General features: G+C 45.9%; 1 protein-coding gene across 7 annotated transcripts in view; it reads left to right on the forward strand.

The window, feature by feature from the left end:
* Positions 1 to 15,285, forward strand: part of stac3 (SH3 and cysteine rich domain 3) — a 95,359-nt gene extending 80,074 nt beyond the window's left edge. For 4 of the 7 annotated variants that reach the window (XM_085972638.1, XM_085972634.1, XM_085972637.1 and 1 more), the window contains 2 exons: positions 9,986 to 10,123; positions 14,010 to 15,285. In XM_085972638.1, the coding sequence (XP_085828764.1) occupies positions 9,986 to 10,123; positions 14,010 to 14,108 (237 nt within the window). In that variant the 3' untranslated portion in view covers positions 14,109 to 15,285. Of the gene's footprint in view, positions 1 to 9,985; positions 10,124 to 14,009 lie in introns of those variants that run through there. The other 3 variants (XM_085972635.1, XM_085972642.1, XM_085972641.1) reach the window with 3 other exon arrangements.
* The last annotated feature ends 1,078 nt before the right edge of the window (positions 15,286 to 16,363 follow it).

Genomic DNA, 16,363 nt, shown 5'->3' on the forward strand with positions numbered 1-16,363 from the left:
ACCTTCTCTGCTCTAAGGATAACAATCCCAGCTTCTCCAGTCTCTCCACATCACTGACGTCCCTCATCCCTGGTACCATTCTAGTAAATCTCCCCTTAACCGTCTCTGCTCTAAGGAGAACATTCCCAGCTTCTCCAGTCTCTCCACATCACTGAAGTCCCTCATCCCTGGTACCATTCTAGTAAATCTCCCCTTAACCTTCTCTGCTCTAAGGAGAACATTCCCAGCTTCTCCAGTCTCTCCACATCACTGAAGTCCCTCATCCCCGGTACCATTCTAGTAAATCTCCCCTTAACCGTCTCTGCTCTAAGGAGAACATTCCCAGCTTCTCCAGTCTCCACATCACTGAAGTCCCTCATCCCTGGTACCATTCTAGTAAATCTCCCCTTAACCTTCTCTGCTCTAAGGAGAACAACCCCAGCTTTTCCAGTCTCTCCACGTCACTGAAGTCCCTCATCCCCTGGTACCATTCTAGTCAATCTCCTCTTAACCTTCTCTGCTCTAAGGAGAACATTCCCAGCTTCTCCAGTCTCTCCACATCACTGAAGTCCCTCATCCCTGGAACCATTCTAGTAAATCTCCTCTGCACCCTCTCCAAGACCTTGACATCCTTCCTAAAGTGCGGTGCCCAGAATTGGACAAAATAATCTAGCTGAGGCCTAACCAGTGATTTCTAACTTCCTTGCTTTTGTCCTCTATTAATAAAGCCAAGGACCTTATTTGCTTTTTAACAGCCTTCTCAACTTGTCCTGCCACCTTCACAGATTTGTGTACGTACACCCCCAGCTCTCTCTGTTCCTGCACCCTCTTTAAAATTATACCATTTAGTTCATATTGTCTCTCCTCATTCTTCCGACCAAAATGTATCACTTCACACTTCTCTGCGTTATGTCCTCCTGAAGTCTGTTACTATCCTCCTCATTATTTACCACACTTCCAAGTTTCATGTCATTGCAAACTTTGAAATTACGCCCCATATACCCAAGTCCAGGTCATTAATATATATCAAAAAGAGCAGTGGTCCTAATACCGACCCCTGGGGAACACCACTGTACACTTCCCTCCAGTCTGAAAAACAATCGGTCACCACTACTCTCTGCTTTCTGTCCCTTGGCCCATTTTGTGTCCATGCTGTCACTGTCCCTATAATCCTTTGGGCTTTAATTTTGCTAACAAGTCTATTATGTGGCACTTTGCCAATCGCCTTTTGAAAGTCCATATACACAACATCAACCGCATTACCCTCATCAACCCTTTCTGTTTCTTCATCAAAGAACTCGATCAAGTTAGTCACACACAATTTTCCTTTAACAAATCCACGCTGGCTGTCATTTATTAATCCTATGTTTCCAAGTGACAATTAATTTTGTCTTAGATTATTGTCTCTAAAAGTTTCCCCACCACTTTTCTACTTTGAGAACTGACAACGTTTTAAGTGCCTCCTCTTTATCTATTTTTATCCTACCCAATATCGCTCCTGCCTCCTCCATTACTGCTACATTGGCAGCATCCTCTTCTCCAGTGAAGGCAGATGCAACGTACTCATTTAGTACCTCGGCCACGCCCTCTGTCTCCACAAGAGGATCTTCTTTCTGGTCCCTAGTCGGCCCACCCTTCCTTTGACTACCCTTTTACTATTTATGTTTATAAAAGACTTTTGGGTTCCCTTTTAGGTTAGCTGCTAATCTATTCTCATACTCTCTCTTTGCTCCTCTTAGTTCCTTTTTCAGATCTCCTCTGTACTTTCTATGTTCATCTTCGTTCTCTATTGAATTATAAACCTAACATATATCATAAGCCTCCTTTTTCGGTTTCATTTTAACCTGTATATCTTTAGTCAGCCAGGGAGCTCTAGCATTGGATGCCCTTCCTTTCCCCCTCACAGGAATGTGCCTATTCTGTACCTGAACCATCTCCTCTTTGAAGGCCCCCCATTGTTCAATTACTGTTTTATCCACCAGTGTTTGATTCTAATCCACCTGGGCCAGATCCCTTTTCAACTCACTGAAGTTAGCCCTCCTCCGGTTGGGTATTTTCACATTTGATTGTACCTTGTCCTTTTCCATAACCATTCTAAACCTGATGACATGATCACTGGTGCCGAAATGTTCTAGAAACATAGAAACATAGAAGATAGGAGTAGGCCATTCAGCCCCTCGAGCCTGCTCCGCCATTTAATGAGATCATGGCTGATCATCCAAATTCAGTACCCTGTCCCTACCTTCTCCCCATATCCCTGGATCCCTTTAGCCTTAAGAAATATATCTAACTCCTTCTTGAATATATTTAATGAATTGGCCTCTACTGCCTTCTGTGGTAGAGAATTCCACAGGTTCACCACTCTCTGGGTGAAGAAATTCCTCCTCATCTCAGTCCTAAATGGCTTACCCCTTATCCTTAGACTGTATCCCCTGGTTCTGGACTCCCCCGCCATCGGGAACATCCTTCCTGCATCTAGTCTGTCTAGTCCTGTTAGAATTTTATAAGTTTCAATGAGATCCCCTCTCATTCTTCTAAACTCTAGCGAATATAAGCCTAATTGACACAATCTCTCCTCATACGTCATTCCTGCCATCCCAGGTATCAGTCTGGTGAATCTTCGCTGCACTCTCTCCATGGCAAGAACATCCTTCCTCAGATAAGGTGACCAAAACTGCACACAGGAAAGGTCCCGACAGATTGGAAAACTGCAAATGTAACACCCTTATTTAAGAAGGGAAGTAGACAAAAAGCTGGAAACTATAGACCAGTTAGCCTAACATCTGTGGTTGGCAAAATGTTGGAGTCCATTATTAAGGATACAGTAACAGAGCATTTGGATAAACATAATTTAATAGGACAGAGTCAGCATGGTTTTACAAAGGGGAAGTCATGTTTGACAAATTTGCTCAAATTCTTTGAGGATGTAACATACAGGGTGGATAAAGGGGAACCAGTGGATGTAGCGTATTTGGACTTCCAAAAGGCATTTGACAAGGTTCCACACAAAAGATTACTGATCAAGATAAAAAATCACGGGATTGGGGGTAATATACTGGCATGGGTGGAAGATTGGCTATCTAACAGAAAACAAAGAGTTGGGATAAATGGTTCATTCTCGGGCTGGCAATCAGTAACTAGTGGTGTTCCGCAGGGGTCAGTGCTGGGACCCCAACTCTTTACAATCTATATTAACAATTTGGAGGAAGGGACTGAGTGCAACATATCCAAGTTTGCCGACGATACAAAGATGGGAGGGAAAGCAGTGAGTGAGGAGGACATAAAAAACCTGCAAAAGGACATAGACAGGCTAAGTGAGTGGGCAGAGATTTGGCAGATGCAATATAATGTTGGAAAGTGTGAGGTTATGCACTTTGGCAGAAAAAAATCAAAGAGCAAGTTATTAGCTAAATGGAGAGAAACTGCAAAGTGCTACAGTACAAAGGGATCTGGGGGTCCTGGTGCATGAAACACAAAAAGTTAGTATGCAGGTGCAGCAGGTGATCAGGAAGGCCAATGGAATCTTGGCTTTTATTGCAAGGGGGATGGAGTATAAAAACAGGGAAGTCTTGCTGCAGTTATACAGGGTATTGGTGAGGCCACACCTGGAATACTGCGTGCAGTTTTGGTTTCCATATTTAAGAAAAGATATACTTGCTCTCGAGGCGGTTCAGAGAAGGTTCACTCGGTTGATTCCAGAGATGAGGGGGTTGACGTATGAGGAAAGGTTGAGTAGGTTGGGACTCTACTCATTGGAGTTCAGAAGAATGAGAGGCGATCTTATCGAAACATATAAGATTGTGAGGGGGCTTGATCGGGTGGATGCGGTGAGGATGTTTCCACTGATGTGTGAGACTAGAACTAGGGGGCATAATCTTAGAATAAGGGGCTGCCCTTTCAAAACTGAGATGAGGAGAAACTTCTTCACTCAGAGGGTAGTAAATCTATGGAATTTGCTACCCCAGAGAGCTGTGGAAGCTGCAACATTAAATAAATTTAAACTGGAGATAGACATTTTCCTAGCAGATAAGGGAATTAGGGGTTACGGGGAGAGGGCAGGGAAGTGGACGTGAGTCTAGATTCAGATCAGCCATGATCCTATTGAATGGCGGAGCAGGCCCGACGGTCCATATGGCCTACTTCTGCTCCTATTTCTTATGTTCTTATGTTTAAGGTATGGTCTCACCAAGGCCCTGTACAACTGCAGCAAGACATCTTCTCCCACTGAAACATGCTCCACTTGCCCCACTTCATTCCCCAGAACTAGATCCAGCACTGCTTCCTTCCTCGTTTGGCTGGAAACATACTGATCAAGAAAGTTCTCTGGTACACATTTCCGGAATTCCTCCCCCTCTTTGTCATCGAATCATCGAATGGTTACAGCACAGAAGGAGGTCATTCGGCCCGTTGAGCCCATGCCGGCCCTCTGCAAGAGCACTTCATTGTCAGCTGTGGCACACTCGCCTCTGAGTCAGAAGGTTGTGGGTTCAAGTCCCACCCCAGGGACTTGAGCACATAAAGCTAGGCTGACACTCCAATGCAGTGCTGAGGGAGTGCTGCACTGTCGGAGGTGCCATCTTTCGGATGAGGCATTAAACCGAGGCCCCATCTGCCAGTATATTACCCCCAATCCCGTCTGCTCTCTCAGGTGGATGTAAAAGATCCCATGGCACTATTTCGAAGAAGATCAGGGGAGTTCTCCCTGGTGTCCTGGCCCAATATGTATCCCTCAACCTGCATAAGAAAAAAACAGATGATCTGGTCATTGTCACATTGCTGTTTGTGGGAGCTTGCTGTGCGCAAATTGGCTGCCGCGTTTCCTGCATTACAACAGTGACTACACTTCAAAAGTACTTCATTGGCTGTGAAGCGCTTTGAGACATCCGGTGGTCGTGAAAGGCACTATATAAATGCAAGTCTTTCTTTCAGCTAGTCCCACTCCCCCGCCCTGCAAATGTTTTTCCTTCAGATACTTATCCAACTCCCTTTTGAAAGCCATGATTGAATCTGCCTCCACCACCCTCTCAGGCAGCGCATTCCAGATCCTAACCACTCGCTGCGTAAAAAAGTTTTTCCTCATGTCGCCTTTGGTTCTTCTGCCAATCACCTTCAACCTGTGCTCTCTGGTTCTCGACCCTTCCGCCAATGGGAAGAGTTTCCCTCTATCTACTCTGTCTAGATCCCTCAACCTTCTCTGCTCTAAGGAGAACAACCCCAGCTTCTCCAGTCTATCCATGTAATTGAAGTCCCTCATCCCTGGAACCATTCTTGTAAATCTTTTCTGCACCCTCTCTAAGGCCTTCACATCCTTCCTAAAGCCCAGTGGGCTCAGCAGGCCAATTAAGGGCCACCCGGCAACAGGTGATGTCACAGATTGACATTTCATCGGTCAAGAGCTTTTGACAGATGAAATATCAGCGTTTGACAGCTCTTTGAAGCTGTGAAACACTGACAATCTGTACTCCAAGTTAATTCCTTCCTCTCAGGCTGATTTAGAGATCTCTCCAGAACAGAAAGCTGAATGCTGCAACTTTTGACAGCTCGCGGCCACTCTGCTTTCTGTGCCGGTGAGATGAGGGACTCCCGAGACCTGAAGGAAGGATGGCAGTAAAGGTAAGTAAAACTTCTTTAAACACTTTACACAGACCAAACACACTTACCTCTGCACTCATGCACCCATCACTCACCTGAACACCAGACATCTCGAACCCTCCAAGCCCTTCATCCCGACGGTCCGCCTCGCTAACTTGGCGTGGTTTGGAGCCGTCAGGAGTCCCACACTTCAGCAATAAAAATATGGATTAGGCTAAAAACTGCCTGTTAACTACCTGTTAACAGGCAGTTAATTGGCACTAATCCCCTTCCCGACTCGGGGAGGCGGGTCCCAGTGCGGGTCGGGTACCCGCCTCCTTTGAAACTGGCATGGAGGCGGGATGGGTTCGTGCCCCCCGTTTTTGCGATTTTAACCCCTCACACGCCTCCAATCCCGCCTCCACGGCCCAATGAAAATCCTGCCCTGTGCCTCTATTTATGAAGCCCAGGATCCCGTATGCATTTTTAACCGCTTTCTCAACCTGCCCTGCCCCCTTCAACGATTTGTGCACATGTACCCCCAGGTCTCTCTGTTCCTGCACCCACTTTAGAATTGTACCCTTTAGTTTATATTGCCTCTCCTCGTTCTTCCTGCCAAAATGTATCACTTCGCACTTTTCTGTGTTAAATTCCATCTGCCACGTGTCCGCCCATTCCACCAGCCTGTCTATGTCCTCTTGAAGTCTATCACTATCCTCCTCACTGTTCACTATACTTCCAAGTTTTGTGCCATCTGCAAATTTTGAAATTGTGCCCTGTACACCCAAGTCTAAGTCATTAATATATATCAAGAGAAGCAGTGGTCCTAGTACTGACCCCTGGGGACCATCACTGTATACCTTCCTCCAGTCTGAAAAACAACCGTTCACCACTACTCTCTGTTTCCTGTCACTTAGCTAATTTCATATCCATGCTGCCGTTGTCCCTTTTATTCCATGGGCTTCAACTTTGCTGGCAAGCCTATTATGTGGCACTTTGTCAAACGCCTTTTGGAAATCCATGTACACCACATCAACTGCATTGCCCTCATCAACCCTCTCTGTTACCTTATCAAAAACTCAATCAAGTTAGTTAAACACGATTTGCCTTTAACAAATCGTGCTGGCTTTCCTTAATTAATCCACACTTGTCCAAGTGACTGTTAATTTTGTCCCGGATTATAGTTTCTAAAAGCTTCCCCACTACCGAGGTTAAACTGACTGGCCTGTAGTTGCTGGGTTTATCTTTACACCCTTTTTTGAACAAAGGTGTAACATTTGCAATTCTCCAGTCCTCTGGTACCACCCCCATATCCAAGGAGGATTGGAAGATTATGGCCAGTGCCTCTGCAATTTCCACCTTTACTTCCCTCAGCATCCTAGGATGCATCCCATCTGGCCCTGATGACTTATCTACTTTAAGTACAGCCAGCATTTTTAGTACTTCCTCTTTATCAATTTCTATCCCATCCAGTATCTCAACTGCCTCCTCTTTCACTATGACTTTGGCAGCATCTTCTTCCTTGGTAAAGACAGATGCAAAGTACTCATTTAGTACCTCAGCCATGCCCCCTGCGTAGGTCTCCTTTTTGGTCCCTAATCGGTCCCACCCCTCCTCTTACTACCCGTTTACAATTTTTTCCCCTATAGAAGACTTTTGGATTCCCTTTTATGTTGGCTGCCAGTCTATTCTCATACTTTCTCTTTGCCCCTCTTATTTCCTTTTTCACTTCCTCTCTGAACTTTCTATATTCAGCCTGGTTTGTCCTTTACACTGTTACTATCCCAGTCTATATTAGGATAATTGAAGTCCCCCATTATCACTACTCGAAAGTTCTTGCAACTTAACTCGGTGTCCAAAAACACCAGTAAGATGGATGGATGAACAGGACTGAGGGCTGTAAGGACAAATCCAGATCGGGCTGATGGAAATGTTGTGTCAAGGAAGGCAGCAGGTTAAAGATATTATAGGATGTGAGAGGAGATGGACAATCTAGTTTTACTTGATTTACCTCAGTGATGTGGGGGAGGGCAGAGAAAATCTTTCCTCGGATGTTGGATAGATGGGGTAGAGGCTATGGTCTGAAGGAATGGGCTTGATGATTGAAACAGCCTTTTCTTACATAAGAAATAGGAGCAGGAGTCGGCCATTCGGCCCTTCGAGCCTGCTCCGCCATTCAATGAGATCATGGCTGATCTTCTGCCTCAACTCCATTCACCGGCCCTATCGCCATATCCCTTGATGCCCTTACTAGTCAGAAATCTATCGACTTCTGTTTTGAATATTCTTCTTCTTAGGCAGTCCCTCGGAACTGAGGATGACTTGCTTCCACATTAAAAATGAGTTCTCAGGTGACTGATGAGTCCAATGCAGGACCTACAGTCTCTGTCACAGGTGGGGCAGACGGTGGTTGAAGGGGCAGGTGGGTGGGGTGCTTGGGTTGACGTGCGCTCCTTGCGCTGCCTGTGCTTGGCTTCCGCTTGCTCCCGGCGAAGAGACTCGAGGTGTTCTGTGCCTTTCTGGATGCTTCTCCTCCACTTTGTGCGGTCTTGGGCCAGGGATTCCCAGGTGTCGGTGGGGATGTTGCACTTTTTCAAGGAGGCTTTGAGGGTGTCCTTGAAGCGTTTCCTCTGCCCACCTGGGGCTCTCTTGCCGTGCCGGAGCTCCGAGTAGAGCGCTTGTTTTGGGAGTCTCGTATCGGGCACGCGGACAATGTGACCCGTCCATCGGAGCTGATATACCCAATGACTGAGCCTCCACAGCCCTCTGGGGTAAACATCCTCCCAGCATCCACCCTATCAAGCCCTGTAATAATTTTGTATGCTTCAATGAGATCCCCTCTCATTCTTCTGAATTCAAGAGAATACAGGCCTAGTTTACTCAATCTCTTCTCATACGACAGTCCCACCATCCCAGGAATCAATCTCGTGAACCTTTGTTGCACTCCCTCTATGGCAAGTATATCCTTCCTTAGGTAAGGAAACCCAAATTGTACTCAGTACTCCAGGTGTGGTCTCACCAAGGCCCTATATAATTTGAGGAAGACTTCTTTACTCCTGTACTCAAATCCTCTTGTAATGAAGGCCAGCATACCATTTGCCTTCCTAATGGCTTGCTGCACCTGCACATTCACTTTCAGTGACTCATGTACAAGGACACCCAGGTCCCTTTGAGCATCTGCATTCCCCAATCTTTCACCATTTAGGAAATACTCTGCCTTTCTGTTTTTTCTACCAAAGTGGATAACTTCACATTTATCCACATTATATTCCATCTGCCATGTTCTCGCCCACTCACTGAGCCTGTCAAGATCCCCTTGAAGCCTCTTCACATCCTCTTCACAACTGACACTGCTTTGTATGATCAGCAAATTTGGAAATGTTACATTTAGTCTTGTTTTCTATATTCTAACGAACTGAAATTGCTTTGTGTGCTATTTATTTTAATGAATTGGTTACTGACTGTTTAAAAAATACTGAACACAGAAGCCCCGAAAATCCACGGGCCAATGATCAAGACAGTTACAATGGGGTCGCAGCCACTGGAAACCTGTGACTGACCTTTGGTGGTCTCTTTAGGAGCACCTAATCAAAAAAGAAGCTGAAAATGGTGGCCAAAGACTGTCTGGCCATGGGTGGGGAATGACAGCTCCCTCCTATCGGAAACAGGTCACAGATATATCCCCCTCACCCCCAGCTGCTCTTGTTAGGGAGCCGCTTTAAAAATTCAACAACAAAATTGCTACCAATTCTTCGGGATTGCAAATCCCGATCCCGATCCCGGCCTGGACCCCCAGGTAGGCCCGACAACTACCTGTGGTCAGTGAGGTACGCCTGGTCTGACATGCCTCCACTGACCGTACACTGGGTAACAGTGAAGGCCCCAGGCTCTGGGAGTACGGAGTCTCTGTCCATGGCTCGGCCCCATGGCGATGTCGGCCATGGTTGGTGGTGGGAGGAAGCTTCGCCCCCCCCCCCCTCCAACAACCCACCATGGATGCTTCGGTGCGAGGCTAGGACTGGACACATCCGGATTCTGGCCTCATTCCCGGCTGTTCTGGCGCATTCCTGGTTGGGACTACATTGGAACGGCCGTGGATTTGCGAGGCCTGGAGCTTCATCCGAACACATTTGGGAAAAGTGGTTCTTCTTTACTCGGATTGAGCTGAGCAGCAGTCCTGCTAACTCACACGATTGCTTCATGATGAGTCAGGAAGGTTTATAAACCCACTTGCTGTCAGGTATCAAGGATGCGAAAGGCAACATAAAACATCTTACATCTGTCAGCAGTAATAAGACTTGGTTCGACTGTGAGTCAGAGCACCGGTGTGGTGAGGGTGCGGGATATATAGAGTAGCAGCTTTGCAGTATGAATAGGGTATTAGTCACTCATTGCTATAGAAAATGTTTCTGAACCAAACGACCCTCCATTTCAGGGCAAAATCGGAGAGAAGTCTGGCTACTTTCCAGCAAACTACATCATAAGAGTGCGTGCGGGAGAACGTGTTCATAAAGTTATACGGTCATTTGTTGGCAACAAGGAGATGGGCCAGATTACCCTGAAGAAAGATCAGGTATGTTAAGTGGAGATGATGACGATTTAGATGCCCTTCAGCACTTGTTCCCGTGCCCAGTGCTAAGGGACCACTTCGACAGGCAAAGCCCACGTTTCCCCCGAACCCTACGGGCAAAGAACCTGGGAGGTGGCGCGCTCTGGGCGAACAGTGAAGCCCTTACGCTCCTGATACGCTCAACTAATATAACACAGGACACCTCGTGCTGCCTGGCTATCTTCAATAGATGGACACGTGACACTCGCAACAGACTGTGTTTCTCAGGCTTTAAACTGCGAATCAGGTTTCTTATGAAATCAATTTAAACAGGAGATACAGTAAACAGACTGGATTACAGAACTTTACCAGAAACAAAGGGACATAAGTTACGTTACGAAAACACAGAACTGCCTGAATGGGCGGTGGAAGCAGATTCAATAGTAACTTTCAAGAGGGAATTGGATAAATACTTGAAGGGAAAAAATCACAGGGCTATGGGGAAAGAGCTGGGGGGAGTGGGATTAATTAGATCGCTCTATCAAAGAGCTGGCACAGGCACGATGGGCCGAATGGCCTCCTTCGGTGCTGTATCATTCTAGATGCTACAAGACACTTCTTCTCGCAGAGGTTTTCTGACATCTGGAATAAGTTGGCAGCTTGTGCAGTGAGTGCGGATTCACGGCGAGTGTTCAGAGGGGAGCTGGACTAGTTCCTGAGAGAAGCAAATATCTCGACCTCAAGATTGTAGGTGGGGTCACTGGGGGCTAAGGTGACCAGTAACCTTGACCTCTTGGAGCTTGCCTTTGTGGGTCTGAGAGGAATTTCCCAAATCGGCTGAAAGTTTTTCCTCTCTATTTTCTGTGCCTTTCCCAAGAAATTGCCTGATTGTTGGGGGGGGGGGGGGGTGGTGAGGGGGGCGTGAATCGGGGTGTTGGTGGGTGCAAGAACAGGACAGGCTCGATGCACCAGTCTCCTTTTCCAGGTGTTTGCATGTTCCGAGCTATTGCAAAGCATCAAAAATGACTTGACTGTTACATGCGACATCAGGTGTTCACGGAATTTTCCCCTAGCTCCTGTTTGTCTGCCGGGCAACACAGAAATCCTGATACAGAACCCCAATTGCATCCTCTCTTTACTCTGAAAATCAAATTGCGATTAAAAAACGATCAATAGACTATTTTTCACACTGGGATTCAAAGATATTCAGCAGATATCCCAGAAACTGTCTTCAGTTAGAGTCATACAGCACAGAAGGAGGCCATTCGGCCCATCGTGTCTGTGCCGGCTGTTTGAAAGAGCTCGCCAATTCGTCCCACTCCCACTGCTCTTTCCCCGTAGCCCTGCAATTTTTTCCTTTTCAAGTATTTATCCAATTACCTTTTGAAAGTTAGTGTTGAATCTGCCTCCACCTCCCTTTCAGGCAACGCATTCCAGATCGCAACAACTCACTGCGTAAAAAAAAAATTCTCTTAATCTCCCCTCTGGTTCTTTTGCCAATCACCTTAAATCTGTGTCCTCTGGTTACTGACCCTCCTGCCAGTGGAAACAGTTTCTCCCTATCTACTCCATTAAGACCTTCATAATTTTGAACACCTCTATTAAATCTCCTCTTAACCTTCTCTGCTCTAAGGAGAACAATCCCAGCTTCTCCAGTCTCTCCACATCACTGAAGTCCCTCATCTCTGGTACCATTCTGGTCAATCTCCCCTTAACCTTCTCTGCTCTAAGGAGAACAACCCCAGCTTCTCCAGTCTCTCCACATCACTGAAGTTCCTCATCCCTGGTACCATTCTAGTAAATCTCCCCTTAACCTTCTCTGCTCTAAGGAGAACAATCCCAGCTTCTCCAGTCTCTCCACATCACTGAAGTCCCTCATCCCCTGGTACCATTCTAGTAAATCTCCCCTTAACCTACTCTGCTCTAAGGAGAACAACCCCAGCTTCTCCAGTCTCTCCACATCACTGAAGTCCCTCATCCCTGGTACCATTCTAGTAAATCTCCCCTTAACCTTCTCTGCTCTAAGGAGAACAACCCCAGCTTCTCCAGTCTCTCCACATCACTGAAGTTCCTCATCCCTGGTACCATTCTAGTAAATCTCCCCTTAACCTTCTCTGCTCTAAGGAGAACAATCCCAGCTTCTCCAGTCTCTCCACATCACTGAAGTCCCTCATCCCCTGGTACCATTCTAGTAAATCTCCCCTTAACCTTCTCTGCTCTAAGGAGAACAACCCCAGCTTCTCCAGTCTCTCCACATCACTGAAGTCCCTCATCCCCGGTACCATTCTAGTAAATCTCCCCTTAACCGTCTCTGCTCTAAGGACAACAATCCCAGCTTCTCCAGTCTCTCCACATCACTGAAGTCCCTCATCCCTGGTACCATTCTGGTCAATCTCCCCCTTAACCTTCTCTGCTCTAAGGAGAACAATCCCAGCTTCTCCAGTCTCTCCACATCACTGAAGTCCCTCATCCCTGGTACCATTCTGGTCAATCTCCTCTGCACCCTCTCCAAGGCTTTGACATCCTTCCTAAAGTGCGGTGCCCAGAATTGGACACAATACTCCAGTTGAGGTCTAACCAGTGATTAATAAAGGTTCATCATAACTGCCTTACTCTATCCCTCTATTAATACAGCCCAGGATCCCTTCTGCTTTTTTAACAGCCTTTTCAACTTGTCCTGCCTCCTTCAAAGATTTGTGTATGTGAACCCCCAGGTCCCTCTGTTCCTGCACCCACTTTAAAATTATACCATTATAACCCCTTTCAAGTCAAAGCTAAATTGTGAGAGCCTTGCTGCATTGAGCCCTTGATGGGATAAACAGTCACAAATGCTGAGCTCTGTCTCCATCTTCCATCCAGTTAACAGTATTAACTGTTCTTGTTACCTGTGCGGATTTGGGAACAAACACTCATTAGGTAGTCCACCTCATCAGCCTTTTGAAGTGGCAGTCTGGGAACCAAATGTATCACTCAGACCTCCAGGTGACCTATCTGAGGGTTTCAGGATTAACAAACAAAGTTGGCCCAGCCAAATTACTCGCAATAACTGAGGGTTGGAATATCAGGGGCCACGAGTTAGAAATGAGGAAGGTAGGAGTAAGGAGAGAAGTCAGATGGAGCTTTTTCATCCAAAGGGTAAGCGTTGTGGACTAGGTTAGCAGAGAAGGACATTGAAGCAGACAGTGTCAATGGATTCATAGAAACATAGAAAAATCGGAGCAGGAGTTGGCCATTTGGCCCTTTGAGCCTGCTCCGCCATTCAATATGATCATGGCTGATCCTCTATCTCAATACCATATTCCCGCTCTCTCCCCATACCCCTTGATGCCTTTTGTGTCTAGAAATCTATCTATCTCCTTCTTAAATATATTCAGTGACTTGGCCTCCACAGCCTTCTGTGGTAGAGAATTCCACAGGTTCATTAATTCAAGAGAGAATTAGGTGCATTTCTAGAAGAGTAGGGTTGAGGGTTATGGTGAGAAGGTGGGTAGATAGGGTTGATCTATGAAAAAGAGACAAGCTTATTGGACCTAATGGCGTTTTCCTGATACTTAAAATCACATAACATAAAATTAGCAAAATGACACATGGCTCAAGTCTCTTTCCGTATATTAACTTGCATTCCTCTGTCCAACTGGGGGTTGCACGGGGAAGTGGGGCGTGGATTCACAGCAGCAAATGCCCGAGTGTTGAGCTTACAATCTCAGCTGTGCTATGGGAGGGTGAGGGGACCCTGCCACGTGAAGGTGAGGCAGTTCCCTCATAGGGAAAGAAATAAATCTGGACCCCTGAGCCACTCTCATACACTGCACCCAAGCAATCAGTTCGAGAGCAAGGTTGAAACAAGGCCCGAGACATGAAACATGTTGCGTTGATCTCTCTCATTGTCCTTTCCTTCAACTTGTGACAGATTGTCGTGCAGAAAGGAGAGGAGGTCAATGGCTACATCAAGGTATTCACTGGCAGGAAGGTGGGAATGTTCCCTGTTGACTTCCTCGAGGAAATCTGAGTGCGTGCAGGAACCAGGAGAAGAAGCCTTGAGATGGCTGTTCCAAATCTGTAACAGTGCCCAACTTCTCCACGTTTGAAGAAACTGTCTCCACCTGGCTGTGTGTCCGAGCCAGCTGGAAGGAATCTTCTCGACAAAAATGGAGGACTGTTGCTACGGAGATCTGAGCGTACCTTGGTGTGTTAGGAAAACATTATTTTGAAGATAAAAGGATAGCTGATTTTATTTGTGTGCTTAGGGTAGCACAAACTTGCCACCTTGTGTGAGACTTCTCATTTTTAATTTTTGTTTCTCTTTGCAGAAATTTCTGAGAAAATATTTATGAATAAGTTGAGGCAAATTCTTGGATTTGCATAATCCATGCCCGTAACTAGAAGCATTTGTGGAATCCATTCACCGAGAGTTGTTACTGAAGGACAAAATAGTGGATTTTTCAGGTCTGGCTTATTGACTAGGCCAACCTGAATGATTAAACTAAAAACCGCAATGATACGGTCATGTGCCAGAGTTAGGACTGGAATGAGGGCCAAGAGGCTTCATTCATAGCTGGGTCCATAGGCTTTAATGCCAATGCAAACTTTTAAAACTCAGCTGGCCCTTTCTCTACCCAAAGAGTTTCATTCCCATTCGGAAAATAATGGACAACACTGATGACTCTTGGCTAGGGACGCATTTCAGTCGTGAAACTGATACTTGGACAGCTGTTGTAATGGAAGGAATGTGGAAATGTTTCACGGTGTCAGTAGAGAGGGTAAGAGTAATGGATTTATCCCCCTAGCCTTAGGAATATGTTTCCCAAATGGAAACCAGGAGAGAACCAAAAGCGACTGAAAGTATTGTTTTGGCACCGACAGCACTCAGTTATAAGGAATGGGTTGTGTATTTTTCTGCAGCCACTGATTCTGTTCCGGGAAGCTCAATGAGCCCATCTGTTGGCATCAGGATAGGCTGTTGATCGAATGACACATTAACGCAAATGGATACTAAGGTATGACTAGGCTAAGCATATTCCATTGTGAGCTATTTCTGTGAAGGGAGTAGATAGGGAATTGGAGACACAGATCAGGAATATAGTGCAGGAGGAGTGTGACTATTCCGAATTGTTTATGTTGATTTGTGTGAGTGTGTGTGGTTATATCATTGGAAAGATCTTTGAAAATATAGATACTGCACAATGGCTTTTCATTTATTTCTGTTCTATTTTTATAGAATCTGTTGGCTGCTGTAATTTAGAAGCTAAAATATTTCAGTTTTGCTGTGATGGAAGATTTATTTTTAGCTGCTTTGAGTGAGGGACCCTGCTTCTCACTTTGCATTACTCTCTTTTCAATTTACTTTTTCCCAATTTAAATGTATGCCCTCTGGTCCTGACTCACCCTGAAGTAATATTCACCTTATCTATCCCATTTAGTACTTTATATACCTCAATGAGGTCTCCTCTTCATCTTCTTTCCAACGAACTGTAGAGTTTAAGCTTCTTTAATCTTCCTCATGGTCCATCCCTTTTACACTTGGGACTATTCTTGTTGCTCTTCCCTGCACCCTCTGCAATGTGATCCTTTTGAAGTGTGCTGACCAGAATTGCACACAGTGCTCCTGGTGAGGTCTGCCCAGTGCATTATAAAGCCTCAGCATTACCTCTGGAGACTTGTACCCCACTGTCTGGCTATGGACCCCAACATTCAGTTCGTGTTTAACTGTTTCTCCATGTGTTATGATATGGAAGGAACTACCTGAAAGGGCAGTGGAAGCAGATTCAATAATAATTTTCAAAGGGGAATTGGATAAATACTTGAAAAGGAAAAAATGCAGGGCTATGCGGGAAAGAGCAGGGGAGTGGGAGTAATTGGAGAGCTCTTTCAAAGAGCCGGCACAGGCACGATGGGCCGAATGGCCTCCTTCTGTGCTGTATGAGTCTCAATATTGAAAGTGATGAGTCCACTGTCACTCCCTAGTCCCTCGCTAAGTGTTAAATCCATGCTTCATTGTACAGCTTCTGTAAACAGTGAACCACATCTTAGTGTTTTCCCACATTACAACAGTGACCACACTTCAAAAGTACTTCATTGGCTCTTTGAGGTTGGGAAAGGCGCTATAGAAATGCAAGTTCTTTCTTTCTTGTTCCTCACAGCTCTTCCCTCTGACACCACTTATCAGCTTTATGGCTCTCCTCTGCACTGCCCCTAGGGTCTGGATGGTCCCCTAATGTCACAGTGACCACAACTCAGCCCAGTGCTCCAGGAGCAGCAGGACCT

Source organism: Somniosus microcephalus, chromosome 33, assembly GCF_052327205.1.
Source record: "Somniosus microcephalus isolate GS21.2 chromosome 33, FLI_Smic_1.0, whole genome shotgun sequence".
NCBI classification, from domain to species: domain Eukaryota; kingdom Metazoa; phylum Chordata; class Chondrichthyes; order Squaliformes; family Somniosidae; genus Somniosus; species Somniosus microcephalus.